At 43.9% G+C, this 25886-nt stretch overlaps 1 protein-coding gene across 1 annotated transcript in view; it reads right to left on the reverse strand.

Annotated features, from left to right (window-relative positions):
• Positions 1-4011: 4011 nt before the first annotated feature.
• The window catches only part of LOC144159837 (protein Skeletor, isoforms B/C-like), a 56606-nt gene continuing 34731 nt past the window's right edge, over positions 4012-25886 (reverse strand). The window contains exons 4-6 of the mRNA XM_077691507.1: positions 16555-16729; positions 13677-13749; positions 4012-4375 (exon numbers count right to left, since the gene is read on the reverse strand). Coding sequence (XP_077547633.1) covers positions 4012-4375; positions 13677-13749; positions 16555-16729 — 612 coding nt within the window. The remainder of the gene's footprint in view (positions 4376-13676; positions 13750-16554; positions 16730-25886) is intronic.

Below are 25886 nucleotides of genomic sequence, written 5' to 3' on the forward strand. Positions count from 1 at the left end.
CGCAAGAGTACACCATTCTGAGGTGTTGATGTTGTGAATGCCAGCTTGTCTTAATTATATGTCTTAAATTCATTTTGTTAAGGTGCCAGTTGTGCTATCCATGCGATTGCAACCAGATCACGTTACTGCTTTCTGACCTCTACAGAAAATATTTGGCGCGGCTCTGCACTATTTATTGCCAGTACGCACAGATTTTTTATGTACGTCAAAGTATTTTCCGCTGAAGTAATGCAACAAGTACGCTAATGTGCAAGAAGCAAGAAAAACGTACACTTCTACTGTTATTTTCACCGATGCAGGTGCAAAAAGGAATAAAAAGACTGCATTCAGCAGTGTGTCCCCCCATGCACAAATTTTGTCCAAGTCTTCCACTGACAATTTTGGGCTCCAATGTTACGCGACACCCTTTTTAGATATTGCTACTTTGTAACAATATTTACCTGTTGGTGTGGAAAAGAAGTGACGCAAAAACGTTTGACGAGGAAGTGTGAGCAACTAGTTCATCGCTTCCAACATACGCGCACGAAATGCTTGGATAACAAGCGAAGAGATAAAACATTTTGCTTTAATATAGGAAAACACTTTAGGCTGCAATAACACTAGTTAGGGTAAGCTTTTATTTCTGCGAGAGGACCTTAATGTGCTGTGAACGCAATGTTTCTGACTTGCTTGGTAATTATCTTTTACCTACAAGCATCAGCGCTGCAACACACCTGCCTCGATTCGTAGGAAACACGCACCACTTCTCATCAGTCCAACAGATACTCGAGTTCAAAAACACGTTTTTTTTATTTTTATTGCTGTAGAGTTTTTACGTAGGTATATGCACTGCAGTTATCACTGTTTTCTCATGAACCCGACTACAGTTTATGCATTGACTCTCCTGCAATCTTTGTTTTACCGACGCCGGTACTTTTTTCTCGGCTTATTATTTTCCTCAAATCGCCGCTGTATGGATACAATAAACGATAATGATGATGACGATGATTGTTGTAACCATGACGATGACAACGATGACGATGACTATGACGACTATGCGGAGGAAGACAGGAATGCATAATATTGGTGCACACGTTTTTGACGGCGGCCTATATGAATGCCAACAAAAACACTATGGCCTACAAACTGAGTAGTCTGCGAATTCAATATATATCGCTCTAGAACAATGACAGCAGTTTTGTCATTTTGTTTTTTTTTCACAGCCTAATGATACCCATGAAGATTTATATCTTCAAAATATTTTCCACACATAACCTCTCACCCAATGATCCTCTAGAGGAAAATTTGTGTATATGTGGGAAAAGGCAGACATTGGCTGCTAAACTAAATATATTGCGCTTAGGTAGCAAAGAGATATAAAATTTAAACTCTACGTTTTGGTGTCTAGGCGTGCAAAGCTCACCGACGTGAAGAGAAATAAAAAAACTTACAGCGATACCAGAACAAGTAGGCTGAGGTTGCAATGCAAACCACGATGCCGACGCCCACCCCAACCGCAATCACTGTTGGGAAACCACCACTTTCTGAAAAGGAATAGATGGATATTTGTAAGAAGGGCAATACTGAGAGCAGGAACCTTTTGTTCCGGTGGAGCAGATAATTCCATTCATTTATGGTGTTTTGTAAAAATCTGCGGAGGTGCGCGAGGGCAGTCACTTTTTTGAGGCATGTTTGGAGGCAGTAAGTACTAAACTTTGGAAGTAGGAGATATTTTGAAGGTAAATTTGTGGAGAGAAAAGGTAAGGTAATAAAATGAATTCACTATTAACAAACAATATACACAGATGAAGAAAGTCCGAGCTGCCAGAGAGTAATTAAATTTTGTAAATTGAAGCCCGGCACATTGGGCGGTGCTTGCTGATTCTTTTAAGGATAATTTCGTGATTAACCTACTGAGATTAAGAATTTAGCCACTATGGCCACAAACTTCTTGCTAGGCAATCAGCTCGATGAAACAGGATAGCAGTACTAGATCGAAAAGAAGCTAAAAAAAGCAACCACGTTAATCGTAAAGGGAACTCAAGTGAGGATAAAAGTCGATTATCTCTTTATGTATGTATGTATGTTTGTGGTTTATTGGCGCAAGGGTTTCTAAGACCAAAGAGCGCCAGAACTATGTTATGTGGTCTTTCAATAGTCATGTTTGTGCTTAAAATATGTATGAAATGAGTATGATACATCTTAAAATACTGTATGGGTGTAGAGGGCCCGTCCACTAAAGCATGAAGATGTTCATAATGGTGGCTGAAATGGATTATGGGTGCAACGTGATGCACCTCGAGCCAAAGAGCCTGCGACGAGAGTGGGCCTCCCGTGCGGACAAAGGGAGCATGAGGGCCTCACTCACTGCTCGTAGGCTCTGAGGTCACGCACTGTACGAGATGAGTTTTAAAAACTTGATGTCTGCAAGATAACTTAAAAGACTTTTGTTTGTAAACATTTATACTCCTGTACCGTATGTCCTACACATTCACATATGTTTTCACGTGAAAGATAATATACACAGTAAGACTGACATCAAACTATTCGCCTACGTTTAGGACTTCTATTCTATTAAAAACACAGGACGTGTTAGAGTTGAAGGCGCCTGGAGTTTGCCCATATAGAGCCAGGTGGCAATGTCTGCAGCCGATGTCAAACGTGACAGGACAAAAGGCGGTTTGGTGTCACCCACAAATAAGACGTTAAAAAATCAAATATGTCCAAGTGAAGAGACTAAAAATCAGTGCAATTCTTGCAGCTTCTTTAAAACCTATCATCTATAAAAGGACCGAGACTTCGCTGTCACCTACATCGTCAGAGCTCCACAGATGTGGGGCCAATTGCGCTTTCCACACGCAATAGATTAACATGTGGTCGATAATCGGCGCGTGATACGGTCACTCAATCGCATCGATTGCGCAATTATGTGGGCTAAAAGTTTCTTCAAGGAAGACTCTAGTGCAAAAAACGTTAGCAGCTAGAGTGGTCTTTATGAAGGCCTCTCACACCATGTTCGCGCACTTCGTATCAGATGACCAAAGCCCAGTTTAGTAATGAATTACGATATAACGTTGACCAGGCTACGTTACAATGAGCGCAATCGTGTTTCGCTTTACTTCTCTGGAGAAAGCGTTAATTTTTTTTAAAGAAGAGCAGGATTTTGATGCAGCGAGAAGGGCAACTTACTGTCAAAAATATTAAGATACCTACTTAACGCAGACCAGCCCTGTTTCTTATTGAATATTTTGATCAGCGCACAATAATGGCATAAGATAGTTCTACGCACCCACTTGTGGAATTTAATACCCTTCCTAATGCCTAATTCTCTGTGTGTTCGAAAAGGTTACTTTTGGTTTCTTCACGCTAAATTACATCCACAATTCAGCTTTCTTGATGACGTTCTGGAAGCATAAGCCTAAGTTTGCGTGAGGACTGCACGTATAACGATATCATTCGAAAATGTCAAGTAGTATATGTGCTCCCTGATATCCGCAAGCCCAAATTAACCAGTGCAGCTTTCTATGAAGACACTTTTGGCAAACTCTAAATGATTTGTTTTTGCTTTATTCGGCGTCACTTATGATGCACGATAAAGGAAATAAAAAATAGTTTTCGTACTAAGAAAAATATTTCCCAGAATACCCAAAATTTAGTGGTCCCAATAAGAAAACAACTAGCGGCCCTGCACTGTCGACCGAGTCATCATAAAATATTAATCACATAGATAACCTAATTCAACAAATTATACTGATCAATATTATCAATGCACAAGACAGGTAAAGTCTCTAAAAAAACCAACCGCATAATCATTTAAAGCAGCTGAAAACATCTTCGACAGCGACGTTATGCTAACTTTGTAATGGTAATGGGAACGGTCACACTTTGTGCACGTTAAAACAATGAACCTACATAAGCCAGACTATTTTAATAAATACTTTTACCAACCTGAGAACAATACTGACACACATTTATTATCAGCACTATTTTATATCTTGTAATAGGGGCGGCAAATGGTGCCTATTTCAACGGTTACTTGCCTTCACTCTTTGTGTCCGGCGATGAAGAGCTTGAATCAGATGGTGGCGGAGAACTAGTTGCAGGCTTCCCATCATTTGTAGCCTTGGTTCGTTTAGGTTTTGGAGCAGCAGTAGCAGCAGGAGCAGCAGTAGCAGCAGGAGCAGCAGGAGCAGTAGTAGCAGCAGTAGTACGTTTTTCGGGCTCCCAGTCGTGCCAAGGTAGCTTCTCCGCAATCTCTTTTGGGATCCCCGTTCCCGAGAGCTTCACGGGACCGCCAAAATCGTACACTGTAAACTCCACGTAGTCTATCCAGTGTTTCATTTTTGGGAGCCGAAGTGTCACAGTCTTGGCGGTAGTGTTTACCAGATTTTCGACGCTACACAACAAGAACGAAACCATTTATAAATGGCATTCCCTGACATCCACCGTAATTTCGGTAAGAAGTAGGTGTCATGCTCTCGTGTTACGAATACCATTGCAAAGACCTATAAACAAAATAAATATTTCATTAAGAAGCATTAGCTAATACGCATGGTGACGACGAATCCTCCACCTTAAAACGCAACCAAAACACACTTCCTAAAACAAGATCACGCCCACCCCACATCACGGATACGGTAGTAGATACCCTCGATATTGTGGGTTTCCAGTTCCAACGCGATCCTCAGTAGATGCCAATCATCCGTACGACTTGACGCGAGTCCCCGCTTAAGAGCATTTGCACTAGAAGAGGTTTTGTGGCTGTGCCTACAGGCTTTCAAGATTTTTGATTGCGCAATTTCGCACACACGCGCCACCAACGTCTTTCCAGTTTATTGTTTGAACGCAGGACGGCGTTGACCGTTTAATGAAATGCTGACAGCATTTACAGTACCCACGCCCCTCAAAAACGTGGTATGACACACACCACACCCGACAGGAGGCGAGCTCCTCCAACGGCTGTCCTCCTAATCGTTTCTGTCAGACATAGCCAACAGCGTGGATGCACCGAAACGGCTTTGACTATAACGAGAACGCATGTGAGCTGTTGTGCACCTTGAGACGCACTCCGCTAGCTATGCCTGTGCCGGTGCTAGCCATCCAGGTGTTCTAAAAGCGATGGGTTGGGCCTGCAGAATTACGCGACAAGCAACTAGAGTCCTTATCCTAGCTCCTTGAGTTGTCCAGCAAGACGCAACTATTAATCCTGGTTCTCTACGTTCGCGAATGGCCGCTTGGGCTCCCTGAGTATTTTTTGAGCAGACAAGAGAAGCAAATGTCATGATTTTACTTTACATAAGATGAACCCCGCAAAATAGATATTGGCGAAATTAAGCAACTGCGCGGTCAAGGGGGAGACACGACTTAGGTCACAGGGTAGTCGCGTTCCGCTGTGGAAAGAGGGCGGCTATAATTAGTGGCACCCGTATTCGCCCTCCTTGGCGTTAGTGTAACGCAGCTTTGAGCCAATACTTAGTGGCGTGCGTGCACTGTTCTGTAGGGGGGCAAAGGCTCAAACTGGTGTAAAACAGGTGGTTTCATGAGATGCAGACATCTTTGAAGAATGCGCGACAGTTTTTTCCACACATGTATCCGCCATCTTCTTGATCAGGTCGCCAAGAAAGGGTTTAATGACCGCATGAAGCGCATAAACACGGAAAACGTCATAGAGACCGAAAGGCGCTGCTTGTGTGCGTAGTAAGCAGTGCGTAGAAATTAGCGACTGTGTGCAAGTATAATACCCAAAGGTGACATCAAAATCCTTCAACATGAGAGCACACGATAAATTAAAACGTAGGTCGACCATCAGCCAAAAGGCACTCTTGCAAATTCCTATTAACCTACCACATTAATTACAAATTTTCAAAGTGCAGGTCGTTTAGCCAAAGGCCAGTTAACATGCTGATAAATGAAGAGTGACGACTTTTTAAAGCAGTAGAAATAATTGATAAGGTGCGGAAGATACCATATTTCGCTGTGGCACTACTAAGGAGAGGATTGATTGATTGATTGATTGATTGATTGATTGATTGATTGATTGATTGATTGATTGATTGATTGATTGATTGATTGATTGATTGATTGATTGATTGATTGATTGATTGATTGATTGATTGATTGATTGATTGATTGATTGATTGATTGATTGATTTGCGGTTTAATGCGCCGTAACTACACAGGTTATGAGACAGGCCGTAGTCTAGGTTTCCGGAATAATCTTGACCACCTTGAATAATTTACCGCACGCCGAAATCTGGAACGCACGGGCGTTCCTGCTTTTTGTCTCTATCAAAAAAGCGGCAGCTGCGGCCGGAATCGAGCCTGCGTCCACGACGTCAGCATTCCCACAAGACGCTAATGCGCTCGAAGTCCTCAAGTACCGTCGATATTTTTAAAGCAAGACGACCAGTTATGCCCAAGCACTTGCAAAGGGCTTAACCATTGCTTGCTAGAGCATCAATGTGCCTTCAGTGCGTGTTATTTGGCGCCCAGCATGGTAGGCAATGTAGGGACGGCGGTGTATGGGTGCGGCGCCGCCAGCGCTGATTCGGTGATTTACCAATGACGTGCGGCCTAAGCAGCGCTGACCAAGGTTTGAAACATCTCACTAATATAGCAAGTTATAGAGCAAGTCTAGTATTTTATGCGGCGTGATAAGTTGCACAACCTAGTTTTCTCATTGGTTCTCAAGAGGTGAAGTGTCCACTTTACCTTCGGCCGAAAGCTGCGAGTATGAGTCGTAGGTTGATATCAAAAATCCAGATAACAAAAGTGCAGACTTGTAAAGAAGAATGGACAGGGCGATGTTTTGAGGTGTTATTTGATGGGATAAACTAAAGTTTAGGAGCGGGAAGCCAAGCTGGTTTGTTTAACTTCACAATGGTAGAACAAGCAGGACGTAATATCCAGAGAGCTCAGGAGTACAAGACGATAGTTGAGAGCGTGTGGCCGGTTTAGGTGATTAGCGAAAGGCAGCCATTCTTCTTATACGACAATAAACACGCTTACGCACATCGTACAAGAGTATCATTTCAGCCACTCGGACAGCCGGTAGCTCTCCCTGTAAGGGATACATGTTTCGAAAAAATATCCAAATCAAAAGCATCGCATGTGCACGGCGTTCGCGTAAGTTGACAAAAAAAGAATATTTCTGCCCCGCCGTACTCAGGCGTGCGGTGCACACACCACGAATGGTGCACGTTCCGCCGCCAGCCAATCGCAGCAGAGGAGATAGGCACACGTTGGGCATTTGTTGAGTTGACAGATTTGCAGCGTTTATACAGAAACGTGCTGTCTAAAATAAACCAAAAGTGAAACAACTAGGCCAATAAAATTCTCAGCAATACTTTCGCATCTTGCATATTCCAAATGGGGAGAATACCTGTTATTGTCCTTTGTGTGACACAGTTTTCTGAACAAGAGCTTTGCTTGGGATTTAGAAGCAATGTTGCGAATATGGCCAGAGCGCAGCTGATGCCACTAGGGAACGGCGATCATCTGTGTGCGACACATTCAATGGCGGCGAGTGTGTTCCTGTGAGTTTTAGGACAAAAAGGAGGGAAGGAGCGAGTATGCCATCTGCAGTGATTAAAGATGCCTTGGATTAGAGAAGGTGACCAATGCCGCCCACACTACAGAGAGACGCGGTGGCTGATACAACCACTTTAAAAGCAGGTGAGGCATTCGCGCAGCATTCTTTATTCGCCTGTATCGCACTATCGTAGACGCGTTCATGGGGTAAAATAGCTATGGTACTCGACACATTCAATGGCGGCGAGTGTGTTCCTGTGAGTTTTAGGACAAAAAGGGGCAGGAACGAGTACACCACCTGCGGCCATTAAATATACCGTTGATTAGAGAAGGTGACTAATGGCGCCCGCACTACAGGGAGACGCGGCGGCTCATACGGCCGCCTAAAAGGAGGTTAGGCATTCATGCAGCGTTCTTTAGTCGCCTAGATCGCAGTAGCGGAGACGCGTTCATCAATTAAAACGGCTATAGTACTCCACAGGTCTCCTTGGGTGATACACGCCTCGGAGGTATATTTGTAGAAATTATAAAACTGTTGGTGGAAAAACCTCTTAGCGATGCTTTAGGGAGGCCATAACAGTTGCGTGCTGGACTGGAGTAAGAACATTTGATGTAGCCTCGACTGTGCGGCTAATAACTTTAAGGCTGTGGGATCTGCCCTAATAGAAAATGGGAATGCGAGTCAACTGACGTGAAGTTGAAACCCCAATAAGAATCCGCGCGATATCGTTGGCCATACGCCAAATTTGAGATTGCTTGCAACGATCCTGATAAGTGATTAATAAGACGCTCGATATTCCTTCTTAAAAAAGGCTCGCATCCCTAGTGATTACCTCCAGAATGTATTCCTTTCTGACAGCCTTGATCATAATGTCAATTTTCGAGTTCACACCAAGTTCGTCTTGTTTGAATGGCACATACTCTTCGATGCGAGTTTATGCATGAGACAGCAAGAGAGGCAGAGGAGAGAGCAAGGATATATTATTGAAATAACGAAGCTGAAAAGAGTTGTATGGATCGTTCCGACATTCAGCGGCATTCGTCCAGGCTTCTGCTCACACTTCGTGATTAAGTCAATAATTATTGTTGCTGCTCTTCTCTTCTAGGTATTTAGGTGCACTGGGGCAGTCCAAAAGCATTTGGTCGTGGTCATTGTTAGGTTGTCATTATAAACATGATGGCCAGTTTACCATGTCTTGTTGAGGTTCTGGGAGCAAACGCTCAGTTTGTTCTGTATTCTCTCGGGCGAATTATGAGTGAATTGCTTCGTCGGATGACGGATTATGGCAGCTGTGTCTGAGAGCCCAGTTTTATGTTTCACGGGCAAGCTGATTAACTTTAACTAGAGTTTGGGTTTGGGCCTGTTGGTTCATAATTAAACTGTGAAACTGCGCTTTAAACGAGGACAGGGACAGAAGAAAACACATACACTAGCGCTGACTACCAACTGAGAAATATTTTATTGCATGCGGAAAATATTGCTTGGTGAACAATATTTTATTGCTTGCATGGGTGTAACGTCGTTGTATTCTTCATTGATATTTCCGCAAGCAATAAAATATTGCTCAGTTGACAGTCAGCGCTAGTGTCTGTCTTCTTCTCTCGCGGTCCTCGCTTAAAGCGCTGTTTCAGAGTTTAACTGATTAACTTTCCTCTTCCAAGTACTTCCGCGTGGCCAGGAACCCAGGAAAGCTTCACTGTTCGTTGAATATCTCAATAGGCGTGCTCCCTAGAAGGGTGTATAACAAGAGTCTGACGGACGACACAGACACCTGCATTTGATATGCCTGGCATAGGTGGAGAACAGCTTTTTCAATTGCGTATACTACTGCTTGTGCTGAGCTGTAGTTTGTGGCCTTCTGTGCACGTTCTCCGGTGCAAAAGTTTTCCGGCGGGGTCCGTGTACACATGCATTTATACGAGTTCTCTCTCTGGTTTCCTGTGTAAGTATTTAGCCTTTATTCCTCCTCGTTCGGCCTACCTGGTGGGATCCACATTACTAGGAATGGGTGCAATTTTTGTTGCCTGTCGGAGGGCTCAAACTAGCAGTACGCGTCCCCGGTCGGTTGCGAATAAATGGCCGCAGATTGCTAGAGTTGGATCCCGATCTTGATTTGCCGCAGTCTCCTAACTTGGTTGTGGATATGCGATTTGCTCTGTTGTACCTGTGATGCCCATAACGTATATGGTATTATTACTGGGGAAAATTGGAAGTGGTAAGGTAACTTTGCTGATTTTTTATTCCAGTGTCCAATTTGTGCAGCTGGGTTTTGTTAGCCTTTTTATTAAGAATATCGCATCTTAAGCAAGATAGGATGAACGCTTCCTTGAGCCAAATTAGGTCGCTTTCCTGAAGGCGCCTCTGCTTGAGTTGCGCTGGAGACTGGTCCCAGAAGCTCGAGTAAATGTTCTGCCGGTTGGAAAATTCAGTGAAATGTGCTGTCGGCCCCACCACTCTTCTGTAAGTGTCCGGTGACCTATCTTAAGTCTGGTGGGTGGGGATGATCCTGCACAGAAGCATAAAATAAAAAGTACTTCCCAACTTCTGCCGGTGGCCACGAGTAGTTCTATGTTTTTTCTGTGGAGTATGTCATGCCTTTTCTTTTGCCGGCTTCTTGCGTTTTATTGAGCGCCTCTTGTAGTTGTTTTTGAGTATATCGGAGGAAACCTGCGTTGATCCACATGGGGATGTAATCTGCCTGCGAGAGGTGATTTACGTCTTCCGCATGTGCCAGCACCCTGTTAATCTTCAGGACTGAAGGTTGAACAGAATGGGAGATAGTGCGGTGCCCTGTGGTATGCCTGATTGCGGATGGGGGTAAGGTGGTGTCTCATGTTTACCCGTAGAAACCACGAGGGAACATTCTCGTATTACCTGATGAGGCGCACATGCTGTATCCACAATCAGTTGCAGTTAACTGCTCTAATATGGCGTCGCAGACCACGCAATCAAATGCCCTCATGAGGAGGTCTGCGAGTGTAGACTTCAGTTGCGCCATCCCTGTTCCCGCAGAAATTTCTTCATGGAGTACTAGGTGGTGCTCCAGGAGAAAGTTGCTTCAGGGCAATTCCGTAGTTAACATGCATTCCAAACAATGTATTTCATTCTGCTGTTCCCACGTTTCAGCTTCCGAAATATAACTCTCGAGGTGTAAACCACACCTGCGCCATTGTATTGAATTAAAAGTTCTTTTGTTGTGGCTACCCACACACTTGTTCAGACTAAGCAAATGATTTATCTCAGCGTCATCCATGCCAAAGAGAGGACCAGGATCCTAGGGTGGGACTGCACAAATGCTGCTGTGAGACAGAAAAGCAGGAGAAAGTTGTTGGCTCCGGCTTTTATTGCTGAAGGCGAAACTCACCCTCCATTGCGAAGTTCCATTTCTGGATTCTGAACGCGGCACTGCATGGTGCGAACACACTGGCTATTGAATATTAAATTTAAATTATCAGAAATTTCTTATATAAATAAAAAAAGAACTATAATAGTAATACGTAATAAAGAGCAAGATTCTTATCACTGACTTATTTTTCTCCTGCGCATATTTTTGTAAGCATATAACCTATTTCCAGATCACTCATCCGCGCCATAAATCAATGATTTTTCATCAATTTCCCCCTTTATTTTCTGGGGGCCGTAATTGAAAGAGCTGAGCTCCGCTTGCAGTCATTTTTTTAAACAGTGGAATCACTACAAGGCTAAGCCTGAAACATTACAGGAACACAAAAATGGCGATGTATCTGGTGTTCATATTTTCTTGTCCCTTATTGTGCCCATGCTGCACGGCAAGCGGCACTTTACTGTTGATCACGTGTCCACAAGTGCACCCTATGTATTTATACCAAGGTATTTAACAGACAAATGGTTACAAATCAGACAAAACAGACACGTAACGCAGGTGTAAGTGCCCTTAGGTTTCAACAATAGAGCTGAGTAGCTGCCTACTTATTATTGCTTTCTTGAAGTGACCCCCATCTGACAACCCTCCTTGCGCCTCTAAACGTCGGGTATGGACAACACATGAGCTATAGGTACTTCTCATCAAGAAAGATGACAAACAATGGGGTTGACATATTATCAGGTGCTGCGCAGTGCGGCACTGAGCCCGCTATCAAATGAACATTCCCGGACACCCCGGAGAAAATGGTTGCAGAGGACAGGATGTAGACGAAGAAAAAATAGGCGGGTGTAGTCGCTCGAGGTTCCAACATTGAGCAATCTGCCGCAGTCCGACCTTAAAAAGTTCACTTTAATGTGGACTCTAGCATGGCTATTAGAGAGTTTCAAGTATTCCTTCAGCACTACTACCCTCACAGATATATTACATATCTCAGACAGTCATCTCCATGTCATCCCCATCCACACGGTATGGCACTTTGACACACGCCCCGCGCGCTCCGCGAGCGCAACGCTGATAACCCCTTCCCAGAAAGGCTAGACAAATATCCACTAGATGGCAGTGTTACCGGCCTTCCACCGCACCATCCTCTAATTTCTTGTTTGGAAATGTTCAGGGAGAAATTCACGGGACCCTACGGAATACCCATCTGGTGGCCTTCTAAAAACAACCGAATACGGTCACCACGTCTCGCGCCGTTACAGATGATACGACCTCTGCTAACATGCACACACCAAGAACGTGTATAAAGTTTCCAAACGAAGTACGTTTCCGCCTCCGGTGCTTGCCGTAGGGTAAAAGTACACGCCCCTGGTTTTTATTAAAATATCTCCAACAGCGTTTATTTCCGTAGCTTTAGACAGGGAGTATTGAAGTCGGTTTTAATAGTAAAAAAACACTTAAAAGTGCGGCAGATGCATCTCAAAAACAAAATATATTGGGTTATACACTAATGTGGGAACCATCCTGTACATTTTAACCTTCATAAAGTGTGAACTACTGTGTCACTAGGATGGGAATGTGACTGACATCACAAGTTTTAGACATACCATATCTTTTAACTATGGCAGTTTTCCATCATTTGTTTCTATCTCTCACTCTGCCTCACTGACAGAAGTTCGTTCTCATTATTGCACAACCTTTTACTCAATTATCTTCTTTCCCTTCGTAGCCACTCCGCTTACGTCTATTTCTTACTACGAGGTCTCCAACAAAACTTGTGTGTTCTTTTTTTTCTGATCTGTTTCGTTCTGATGCAATATACTTATTCCGCAGGCGTTGTTTGTCCTCATGTCCGGGGAACTCTTAACAATGAATTTTAGCGTTAGAGTGGTTCTAGGTACCTGACCACACAAGTGCATCAGTAACCAGCAACATTATTAGGAAGATGTAAAGATCACCTTGCCTAGTATGAACAAGCAGTATATATTGAGACACATGTGCGGTACCTTGTCACGGAAGCAAAGCCAAAGCAACAGGTGGTACTTAACAATGCTTATGAAGATCTCTGAGGGAAAACCTAGAGCCTGTTCGCAGACCACAGCAAGATGTTCTGAAAATTCCAGCTTTTCACTAAAACCCTAAAGAGTATTACAGAGACACTTAAAATTTAGGAGTCTTTTTGACGGATTATGGTATGATAGAAAGGGTTATGGCTAGAACACGGCCGAAATATAGGAGTTGTAGACCATAATTTTCGCGAATCATCATTTGCTTACTCCCAGTGGTAGTAATAAATCACAAACGTAACTACACACGACTAGCGAATATTGCTGGTCCGCTCGGCACCAGGTACAAGATAAATGATGTTTATAAATGAAGCGTCGCAAGCACTTTTTCGTGTCTGAGGCATTTTTCATTTAAAATTATCATGACACGCGTATTGTTTTATAGACAGCTATCAGAACATATAACGCAAGCAAGCCTGCCCTGAATCAACAAAGAACGCGGGTTCACAATTTTCAATAAAACAGTGTCAGTTATTCCCGTACCTTGATTGAAACCATCTAGCTGTTTTTACATACATCACACGTGACTTAAGCTACAGTAACAAACCTTTTAACCGCACAGCTGTTTAGGGCGAGCGTTAATCGTCGCACCCAAAAACCTCGCGCCCCAATGTTGACAGAACGCGTCGCCTATCGACCTCTGGAACATCTGTGCTTAGCTGCGCGCACATATTTCCAGCCTAGGCATGGCTGGCAAAGCTGGCAAATCGGTAAAAAACCTTGTGTTTGGCGCTGCATGCAACATAGGCCAACGTACTTGCCGTTTTCGTCCTCAAGCTTTGTCAAAGTATCCTGGTCGCCGTCAATCTCCGTCCCCGCAGCGAAATAAACTGCAAAAGACGGCAAGCTGACTAAGATCAAAGTTGCCCATTGCCTAAATCATACCAGCATTACTAACACTATGTCCATATTACAACCGGCTTTTTAAGGTGGCGACCTGGTCATACAAGCTGGCGAAACTTGCAGCCAGCTTTGCAAAAAATGCCAACATCTCCACTTCGTGGGTGACGGCGAGGGTGGGGAATACGGAGAGTCAAAATGGCAATAAATTTCCGTCCCGAGTGACATCCGATTTGCGCCCTGACCACCGTTGGTTTGAGCCTTGAGTTGCACCTTGATTATTCCCTAAATTAAACTGCGAATAACTGGTCTAATCGAATTTCGCTTGATGTTCGCTGCACGCTGGTGTGCGCACGGATGGATACGGACGGACATTGGGACGTCGTAAGGTAATCTGCACCGTTACAGGTGACGGGGTAAGCCGTTTGACTCTCGGGTACTAACTCATGGTCGTAGCACAAACGGTAAGACGACTGGCACTAACTCTGTCCGGCCTACCAGACACAGGCTAGAATCCTGCCCGAGACTGTGTGATTCTTTGCGATAGGAAGTGCTATGCGCACGGACGCCGACGGACATCGTGCGGTCCTGAGGTACTCCGCAGTTAAAAAATGCGGTGTCGGGACAGACCGCTCTCTGGTGCTGCTAAACGTAACCCCCAACTCCCCAGCGTCGTTTCTCTCATGTATAGTCATGTCTTTCGTCGTCTTCGTCTGAGAGCAAAGACCCGTAGGGAACATTCTGTTGTAGCATGTCGTCCCCTTTGCAGACCTCCACTTTTTATCATCTGGTCTGGTGGCCATTTCCTCGTTGAAGTTTAAAGCGATGGCTTGATAGATTGCTCGTCGTCATCGTCCTCGCGGCGGACCCGTGGCCCGCTCGTCGCTATACCACGGCGACAACTAAGGGAGCACTTAATATGGAGCAACCCACGCGCAAGCGTGGATGACACCGAGGGCTCTGCACGAACCCCACGGTGACGTGCTCTGGGCGTTTACACAGCTGAGCTGCTGTTTCGGGCGGTAGTATTTGCGGGGTGCCGCGTCATTAAAACACCCCTGGTCGTTTATTACACACGCAGTTTAGAGCCCGCATAAGAACGCAACTTACGAGAAGTGGATGGCGTCGTCCAGGCTTACACGCGCAGCTCGCAAAACAATAGGAAGGAAACATTTCACGTGTGTCCGCGCTTCAAGCACGAAGCACAAGACAGCTCCCGCTACAGACGCCCAGTTCGGAAAGCAGGTTGCCACCGGTTCTACGCCATCCTGACGGGTTGCACTTTGGAAAAATATGAAAGCCTCCGGACAAAATGCTCCTGGCCCGCAAGCCATGCCTAAAGAAGACAGCGAAACAGACTGATATCACAATAACTGCTACTACTACAGGGAAAGCGACAGGGGAACATGTAAGCAAACAATTTAGGACCTGATGCAATGCATGGTGGTATGTCCTCCAGTGCTCGCATCAAATAACATTCTACCGCAACGCTTCGGTGAAAGCTTCGCAAGCGTTTGTTAGCAGAGCTTCTCGAGCTCGAGCTTAGTCCATCCGCATTCACCTAAACAACACCAGGGTAAAATACCGAGCACGCATGAACGTGCCCCTCGTGACGTGGCCCAGGCTTTGTTTAGGTTTCTGCATGACCTTGCCACATGTTAGGATTTCGCGAAACACCAGGCAGAACGAAGACTGAACCCGACGAAGCCAGACATTCGCTTCGCATATCCAAGGTTGGCTCAGCTAAGCCGCTTTTTTTTTCTGCACGAGGTGTCTCGTTCGTTCACTTGCACTGCGCCAAGGTGGTCCCGGGGAGCTCGCGGAGGAGTTGTTTTTCTTGGTATTTTTTGGAAACACCAACGGACCAAGCACAAGCCTAAACAGCTCTGCTGGTGTAAAACACGGCATGCTTTGATGGCTTCACGCATACCAGCGCACCTTCAAAGTGCCGTAGTTTAGCGCTTACGTGTTTGCCAATTTCAACATTAACCTTCCGTTATCGAGGTAATGTAGTGTACGATTACAGCAGAATATTTTCTAGCGCGTACCCACTACGTCACGAATTACCTGGCATGAAGTTGCGATATTTGCGCCACCGCGAAGCGGCGGATATTTGCACTAATGGAAAACTAAAATGCTGCACAATTGATTATTTCAAAAAGCTTCCAGATAACAGCACAATATTTGAGGCAACAACATTATCTGTTGTCGCTTCCTGGAGTACATAAAGAATCGAGAACAAAAAATATTTATATAAAAAGTACCAGCTACATGCTTTTGGAAAAAAAGATGCAGGAATGTAAAGGAAGCTTCTGAGTTCAGAATAAATGTTCCGTTTGTTTATAGCACTTTTTGTGTACGTTTAACAAATGGGATCTCCGTGGAAACCTAAATTACTACACCTCAAAAATATACTGCATGCATTTCTGTTTCGCTCCATTCCCCTCAAAAATTTTCGTTCCCTTCTTGATTCTTAATTATCTTATTCCATTTGTAGGCAAACTGTCCTTGATAGGCCGTTATCGGTATTTCAAACATCAGAGCCCTACACGTTCACGTCCATTCATGAACACTGCAAAAACCCTGGCATTGCTGGCGCGTGCACGGGCTTGCTTACCTCCTAAATACGGCAGGTTTTTGGTAGTTAAAACAACACAGGAGTATAACCGTGTACCGTTGAAAAACCTTCACATGGAGGATAAGATCTTTAGTGGTGGCAACCCTTGCAAGTGCTAGGATTCACGCAAGGTTTGACATTAGTGAGGCCTACGAAAAATCACGCGAAATATACTCACCCTGTGTTTGCTTATCAGTGCCGTAGTAGTGAAATCCTTGCACTTCTATCGTGGCGCTGTCTTTAAGAATGACCTCGGAAGCATTAATTCCGCTTTTTCCTAATGACAGACTTTGAATGGTTTGTTCCTTCGGAAGCTCAAAATCGTCCGGAATGGGAACTTGACCAAAATTGTGCTGCAAGAGAGGGTGGCATGTTGACAACATGCATGAAATTTATATTTGCACATTTATTTTCTCTTTTTCCCAAGCGAAACGCTGATTGAGGTTCCTCATTTCGTGCAAATTAAAGCTTGAACGGAGTGCGCACAAACATGAGATCATCTGGCCAGGGTCGCAGAAAACGCATTTAGCGTCAAAGTTAGACTGCAAAACGGCGCTTCAAGGTAGTATTGTTCCACCTTATCAGCACCTTAGGCAGCACATTCGGCATGCTTATCGTAGAAAAGGACAATATAAGGCAAGTATGTAGAACATATGGCGGTATCTTGTCAGTAACTAATATTAGGTGGTCGCTAAAGTAACATCCCTTTTTTACTGATTCTCACGTTAGCGTTACAATGGCGTTACAATTGCTACGCCTTTAAGACATCAGGAAGTTCGAATGACCAATATTCGCTGTCTGTACAATCGAGTAGTTTTCCGTGCTTGATTACGATTTCACTCCTGCTATATTCACTTGATTGCAGCAAAGAATAGCTAAAAAACCTAAACTGAGGCAGAAGACAGGTGGACGCAATACCTCCATATCATGCGAGGAATGTGAAAAAGACCTATGATATCTTTACTTAAGCGAGATGACTGGTAGGTTTTCGTAATAGTCACAGCTTCAGGGTAGAGCTGGAGGGGAATGGCATGGTCAATCCCAGGGTGGGGTGACAAAGGATTATGGAAATGAAAGACTAGAGCCTTGAGCACGTAAAGAAGGTTTACTGCTTTCAGCCGTAGATGTGTAACTTGGACGAAAACCTTTTTTCTTTGTGTTTTGTTAGCTTAGGGCCCTATAAGCTTACAAACAAGAACTTCAGCCTGTGGCGGAACTATGATTTCCAGGCGTGGCGTTGCCTACCCCTTAAGGCAATTGAAATTTTTAATAGGAGCAAAACGTTTTCTGGTTTTTATTCTTAGAAAGCACTGATCCTACAACAAAAAAATAATGACGGTAGGGCAAGCATGCACAAACTTTAATGGACGACGTATAAATACGACATCAGTCCTAAGGATTGCCCAGTCATCAGATATCCTGTCCACAACACCTTTCTAGCATTCCCCTGTGCCAAAAACGAATGATGGTGATGCCTATCCGAACAGGCACAACTGATGAAGTATTTCCCCGAAAGCCAGATTTGCTGGTTTTGTTGTCCATTGCTGGGATAATCTTGTGTGTGGCCCTAAATACAGCACACCTTGGTAGAAAAGCTTGAAGACACTGTCAGAGTTCCGCTCGTCACCATGCTTCCTTAGTTCACATGCGCCCAACACGCAGAGAGGCAGTGCCGACGGTGTCACCAAACGTTTCCATGTGCTCATCTTTAATAGTACAATGCTCATTTGGTACATTTTACCATACATTTAACATTATCTACCTTTCTAGCTTCATTCTGCAAGAATCGGCACGGGAAGCCTAAAAAAAGTAAATAGGAATAATAGGAATTTTGAGTGGTGACAAGGGTGGAAGACGAGTACGGATAATTGGAGGCTTTAGGGGGAAAGCCTGGATAAGGTTTAGGAAAGGTGTGCAACAGTGGAGAGAAAACGAGAAGCTGCAGGTAGTTTTAAACTATTATAAGAGTTTCGTATCGGTTTTCAAGCCTCATATGATGAAAAACAGGCGTGTGTCTTGTTTCTAGTAACCGGTATGAAAAATGGTGGCTGATATGAGCAAACAAAAGCACGCTTGAGTTTTTACGGCTTTATACGTGTCTACTGTGTCTACAACGGGGGTACTATACGGCCCCACGGGTCTAGGGTGTATTTTCGAGCTCGTTACCACCTCGCTACCAACCCACGGCACGCACAGCGGAAAAAGAGTGAGTCTATTGCCGGCCGCCCTGACGCCGAACAGTTTTACTGCTGAGCGTGACGGCACGTGAGCATATTAGGTGCACAGAGGCCGCATAGAAACTTGGTACTGGGTTACGTCTGATGTAGTGTCACCCTTCCTGTGGAAACATTCACTTCGAGAAATGAATAAAATAACGAATGGAGAGATGCTCGCACAATGTCGCAGTAATGAATTCTTTAGGAAGTACTGCCTCAGAGAGTGACGATGCTTTGGTCTTCAAAGAACGCCACCAGTCCTAAGCACCCCGAGCGAAAATTTCTACTTCACCAAAGGATCTGCTGGGATGGCTACTACTGTTATCATATTCTGGAAGTCATTGTTATAAACCTACGATCATCCCCAGTGCAACGGTAGCGACCCTTACTTCAGTAATCATCACAGTGTTTATCCCTTCTGCGTCAATATTAGTGTATTACTCCGAAGCACTGCAATGACGTCTCCTTGATATCTCACTTCGTAAGTATTTATTTAAAGCAGCGGCGGAAGCGTTGCGTCTGGTGGACTTGGATTCACAAATGACATCCAACGTGAGCAGAGCAGGCTGTCTTCGCCTTCGGCATTTGCGTAATGTACATGTAGAGTGAATCGACGGTCTCACCGTCAGTTCAATTACGTTGCGCGTTGCAATAAAGGAAGCCACATAAATTGTGCGTTAATGCCGGGTTGCGTCGTGGCGACACTGATTAGGTTTCATTCCGGCCAGGAAGTTTTTCAAGAAACTGCGCACCCTGGGCGAACGCGAGCAACGCAAAAGAAAACTTGAGGAAGCTACCAGAATCCGGTATTATACTGGAGTGGGTGAGGTCACAGCGCCGAGAGTTTCACAAATTAGGTCCACTTTCACCCACTATGAAATATGGTGAAATGGCGGAGCAGATTTAAAAACTCCGTTCAGATTCGCCTTCTGTCTCGTGGATATAGGTACAATCGTCCCAGCCACCAATTATCGTATCATTTGTTCTCTGATAGTTCCAGTATATTGTCACAAAGACAAACACGACGCAGATGTCTTCAAGGAAAACACGTTTATTGGAGCGAACTTGTTCTCCCTTAAAAACTCAAAAAATAGTCAATCCGCGAAGCAGCAGTCAACAAAGTGACGGGTGCAGCCGAGCGTCGGTGAGTCGAATGCCGCGGCGTCTGCTCTGCACGCTTTTATCTTTCGGAGCGAGCGTTTCTCGAACCGTCGATTTACATTCAGAATATTGTAGATCAAGGAACGTTATTCCAATCTGTTGACGTTAGTAGGACGCGAGTGTTTCTCGAAACGCCAGTTTACATCCAGAACATTGTAGATCAAGAAACAATATTCTAATCTGTTGTCGTTAGTTTGAAAGGGTCTCCCTGACTAAAGAGAAAGAGATATCACGTGCGGCATACAAATAAAGAATGGAAGACGCGCTTCCCTTGGTCCACAGATGACACAGACAGGGGCAGCCGGGCGGTCAATGCAAAACAAACCCAACCCATTGTTCGCGCGATATCGATAGTTACAGCCGTTTTCTGCAACCATAAACCAACCATAGATTGCCCTGCCTTGACAGCAGGCAGCATTTCTGTAACGTTTACAACTTCACTGGGAGGTAATCATGAGACGTAAACAAAACTACGCCTAATAGTGTAGCTTTTATCGGCTTTTATCATAAGGTTTTTCCAGATACTTTCATCAACACAACAGCCAGAGCCGTTTTCTGTACTCGTAGCCCCCTCTGTAGATTTACATGCTTGACTAGGCTACATGCATTGTGGGAAAATCACCCTACAAAGACGAAGCTCACAACAAGTCCGTAGTCGAATATAAATACCTTGGTGTGAACATAATTACAAACTTTCCTGGTGTCGACATATTCATTTTATAACATCTAAGGCTAACTGCAAGTTTCAATACTTAAACGGAAATTTTTCCTTAGCACCTTCTTTTGTCAAAAAACAGTTATATGTTACTTACGTGCGCCCCATACTACAGTACGCTTCGTCAGCTTGGGATCCGTAATATACTAATGTAACTAACCAACTTGAAGCTTATCAAAACCGTTCTGTGAGATTCATACTCTCTAACTATCATCGTACGGCCAGTGTAAGTTCTATGAAATCCAGTCTGAACCTAACTCCTCTCGCAACACTTAGAAAACTGTCCCGTCTGTGCCTATTTCAGAAAGTGTATCATAATAACCATGTATTCAAATCACGCTGGATACAACCGGCACGTTTCATATCTGAACGTCTTGACCATCGTCACAAAGTTTATATCCCGCACGAAAGCACTGTCACCTACTCCATTCTTTTTTGCCGAAAACGAGCCATGCTTGGAACCGCCTGCCGGCTTCATTAGCTTGCATTACTAACCCTGACCATTTCCGGGAGGCATTGTCAAATTCAAATTCGATGATAGTTTTTTTTCTTTTTTGTGTATTACTTTCAAGTAAGGAGTGCTGTTTTGTTTTTCGTTGTTTTTTTTTTTTTAGTTTATTGTATGCTTGGGTCGATCTGCCGTTACTGCGTTCTGTTACGACGAATGATGTGCGCTTACCATTTGCTTTTCTTTTGTACCGAGTGTGATTGCGTTGATGGCTGCGTTTATTTGCGTTTGCCTTATCAGGTTTTTTTACATTGTATATTTTTGTGCTTTTGACATCTTAACATTGTGCTTTGCATTTTAAAATTGCCTGCTTTTGACATGTTTTTTTTTTGCTTTTATTCTCATACTCATTCAAACAATGTCAAGAAGCTACTGATACAACGCATGATAGGGCAATGATTAACACTTGCAATAAAAGAAAAGAAGCTCCCACCTACAGCAACAATGATGCAGTAAAGGTCGTTCCGACAGCGAAGCCCCAAGCATAACACTTAGAGAGATTGACCAAGATTGGCCAATAAAACATAATAATAATCATAAAACATACTAATCATACGCGTTCCCGACACGTTTCGCGTTCTGCTTGTGTGCCCTGAGGGTAAAATAAATAAATAAATACAAATAAACCTCGTTAAATTCCTCTTCTGTTCTCTTCGTAAACACATTACTTGGAAGACGTTTTTAGGGCCCATCTAGGTCGCCTAACAAAAAATTGAGGGCCCTTGGCAATTTTCTATTTTTATGAATATTTTCTGTATTAGGAACCGGTTTTTGTTTTTGGTGCGGAGCAGCCTGCTCCGGAGGGAACGTGGCGCAGTACCCAACAGCCTCACTGTTGAAAACACAGAACACTTTGTTGGAGATAAGGGTCGTGCTAAGGCGGCGAAAGCTTGAAGCCGTGCTGTAGGGCCATCTGAGTGTCCGCGAGGTACCCGACTGTCCGCGTAGCCCTATTTCAAAACCATAAATGGTGATGCGGTGCGCACTGTATTTTTTGTTTATAACAAAGCGCTGCTTAGCTTTATTTAGGTCGACTAATTGGAGGTTCCTTGCTACCTTTGTTATCAATCTCAAAACCGCAACGGCTAATCTGTTGAAGCATGCAATACATGTGGGATTCAGCTGCACGCAATGATGTGTAGCCAAAATAAATGTTATAAAAACAACATTTCCTTTTAGAGAGCTTTTGCTAGGTTTTTGGGAACGTGCAGCTGCTGATCATGATGCACCCATTCATAGGATAGCATAATTTTTAACTGTGGAAGCATAAGTGGTAGGAGAAGTGGCAGAGCAAACCAAGCTGCATTACACGGAAGCCCCAAACTTCGTTATAGCGGGGCTTGCCTCTCCTAAGACACACATGTCGCCCTCATTTAAAACCCACCTGCGAGAGAAGCAACGCAGCAAAAAAACAGTGGCCCATTGTCAGCCTTACGTTTCTGCTCACTACGTTATCTTGCTATAGAAATTTCACACATCCAGCAAGTAAATAAAAGATTTGAGCCATTCGATGAAAATACACTACTGAAATAATTCACGCAGATGCCTAGAGAATGATGGGTTTGCGAAGCAGTGCAACACCAATAAAACAACGCTGGACAAGGAATTGCTGAATTGCAGGTTGACGCTACTTTTCTAGCTTGTTAGCCCAGGTGCCGTACAAATAAAGATGTACCCAAAAGATTGCCAGAAACAAAGTAGGAGTGTTTATATACTTCCGTTCCGCGCGCTGGTGAGTAACGTGCATGACAAAGCATAGAAGGCTCCCGTTTCTTTCTACAGGACGATCATCAGGTGGTCTTTTTTACAGGGAGATCGTAGAAACCTATAAGGCCGGTGGAACGGCGTGCCATGGCCGATTCTTGTATATATGCTATAAGTCTGTGAGAAGTTATCATTAAACCTACCGCTCCGATACAGCGCCTCATGAGTTTGTATGCGTGTTAGGGGTCAAACATTATATAATAAACTAGGATAGTTTCCGAAAGCATCAATCAAACAATCAATAAATGAACGAACCAACCAACCTCAAGCCTGTTTCGTCCAATCATAGCGTATCCGCCGAAACCGTTGTATGAACCACAGACTAATACGAAAATTGCTCCTACGTATCGTTTAGAGTTTACTCATTCGCGACTTTTTCGGAAACAGCGAAACTTCGCGAAGTGAAACAAGAGAAAATTTGTGCATGAAAAGCACACTAAAGCATTTGTGACATCAACTACAATATTTTCACGAACAATGCCCAGGGGAATTATTTTTTTATATTTCTTTGACACAAGTGCCCAGCCATGCTCAGTTACGTTGTGTTTCACGGGCACCGTCCATTTTATCCTGCTGTTTCTGGCAAACCTTTTGATAGGGTAAAGGAGTCGTCTTGTCGCCCCCAGCTCTGACGGTTGTTTTATCGACAATTCTGTCCATCTAAAATGAGTTATCCTAAAATTACAGGGTTTCTTCAAAAATTCAACTAGAGCAAACGCTGAGAAAATTTATTCGCAGACGTGCCCCCATTCATATTATATTGTTGAGAGCTTCTTCGACATTTGTGTTTTCTTCTGCCTGAGGAGTAGTGCGGCGAAAAATGAGCAATAACTTATAAAACGCATGTTTCCATCAGTGTGCACGATCTGCAATCGAGCAAAATCTGCGGGTCGGCGGCTGTCCTGTAAGTGTGTTTGGCGAGCAACGTCATGCTGTCGGGACACTTCTGCAAAGGTATACTGGCGCGATGTCCGCGACGGATATGACCTCAGTGATATCTTGGTGTAGACTGGCATAAAACTTTTTCATGTTAAAATATAAAATCCTAAAACGAACAACCCTAAGTATAACGTACTCTTTAGTACTAAAGGTTGCTTCCCCACAAGAAGACCAAAGTGCAGGGGTGCACCCTTTACAGGCCGCTTGCTCCATTGTACGGGCGTCATTTCCGTGAAGGATATTACGTCACTGAAATCTTTGTGTATCCGAGAATAAAACACTTTCGGATTAAAATATTTGAGAGCCACCAACACGGTTCGATCAATCGAAGAGCCTTATGGCTGCCTGGCAACCAAATTGTCCGGCGGACCGACCTATATTAAGCCGCCCTTTCGGTTTAGAAGGAAGTTTGGTGTGCCACATTCATGGCATGGTTCGTCGCAAAAAAAAGCATTACGCGAAAGCGAACTTTACAGAGTGGCTTTCACAAGACAATGACGGCAGGCGAAGACACTTCAAGAACCTCGAAAAAAATGCTTCCCGTGATCTTAATCGAACCTACGTGCTTTGTGTTATGAAGACGACCTTTATCTAACTGCGCCATTGCGACACTTACAACCAGCTTTCGCGTTTTATCCATCTTTCTCATTAGAAACAGGCTTCGCTATTTTTAATAATCGCTTTTGCGGCAGCAACCTGAAAATTTGTTGCAAGGAACCCTCCTCCTCGTTTGTGCGAGCACGGAGACAGTGGTTGGCTCCTTTGTTCAATTTCAATTGCCCAAAATACCACTTCCCCAATGAACGTTTGCTGTCCCTCATGAATTTTGACATTTTTATAAGTACATGCTATGTTGGCGTCGTTGCAAAAAAGTACTATATTGGACAGCTAAAATTCGTCTTCCATATTTCTTTATTAGTACGCGTCTATCGTGGTATTCTTTTTAATAAGCAGGTTCAAAATGTTTACATACTTTAGTAGTTACAGCCCTACATGAACCTCGTCGCGATGATATGGGGGCAGAAGTGGGCAAATACACTCAAGGGAGAGTGTCTCTATATTCAGCCATCAGACGTTTGTGTACTCTCACTGAGTAAAAAACCTAGCTCGTTATGTCCGCATTTCAAGTTTTTAAAATACATTTGCGCTGTTTGTGCACTGTGCCTAAGGATGGTGTGGATAAAGTTAAGTGCTATCGGTCGAGCGATTAACCAAAAATGGGATAACACTTACATGAAACTCGAAGCTTCGTATAAATTTTTTTTTTCAATTGGAGCATTTGGCATACAAATTTGTCGCTGACTCGCGCTGTAGTGGAGTGGACTTTCTATAAAACTGTGGCATCGTTGAACATACTGTGCCGATTCAATCATCGTAGTGTTGCCGACTTTTCTGCTGCGACAGGTAACCCTCAAAACTAGGGTGTACAAACAGAACCAGAACTGAACCACAAACCTGGCCCAAACCCAATCTTTTGGCCGGATCCGTAACCGAACGGAACCCCTACCTTTGCGCCACTTCGGAACTGAACCCGAATCGGAAAGAACTGAAGGAACCGTTACGAAACGGTTCCAGGAAGGGTTTTTAAAACAAATATGAAAACGGTTAGAGTGAACGTGAAAATATCGAGTCAGTCAAACCACTCTAGATATTTTTGGGGTCCTTGTCATTTGCGAATTCTCCGGCGCTTTTCCTTTCAACCAATCAGAAAGTTTAATTGCACAGAAAAATGTCTCAAAGTTCTTGGGCGACGACAACGTAAACGCTGCAAAATGTCCTTCAGCACCCAATAGTGATCTTATGTTGTTGCGAGCATAGGGTTCACATCTCAGACTAAAAATAGTAAATAGCTTCCTAATTCAATTTTTCTATTCATCCAGGGGTTTTCAAAACAAGTCTCATTGCGTAGCATTCTATGCTGCGCACCCTCACATCCAGGAATGTGTAACGCCCTGCATTTCCACTAAGATGCCAATTTGGCAAAAATAACTCCTGCGATCGTGTAGTCGTATAAATGGAGATAAATTGGGCGGACAGAATTTCGAAAACCAAGAAATCATAAACATACAAGATATAAAATTTTCACAAGACCGGTGTGACAAAATAAAATATATGAATCTTAAACGTTTTTCCCCAAACAGAAAATAGGCAAAAAAGTATGCCAACAGCGCTCAAAACACGAAATAGAAAAATGGCCAATGGTGTAA

The sequence above is a fragment of the Haemaphysalis longicornis genome, unplaced genomic scaffold (genome assembly GCF_048455015.1).
Source record: "Haemaphysalis longicornis isolate Haplotype H1 unplaced genomic scaffold, Haemaphysalis longicornis Haplotype H1 scaffold_10, whole genome shotgun sequence".
NCBI lineage: Eukaryota > Metazoa > Arthropoda > Arachnida > Ixodida > Ixodidae > Haemaphysalis > Haemaphysalis longicornis.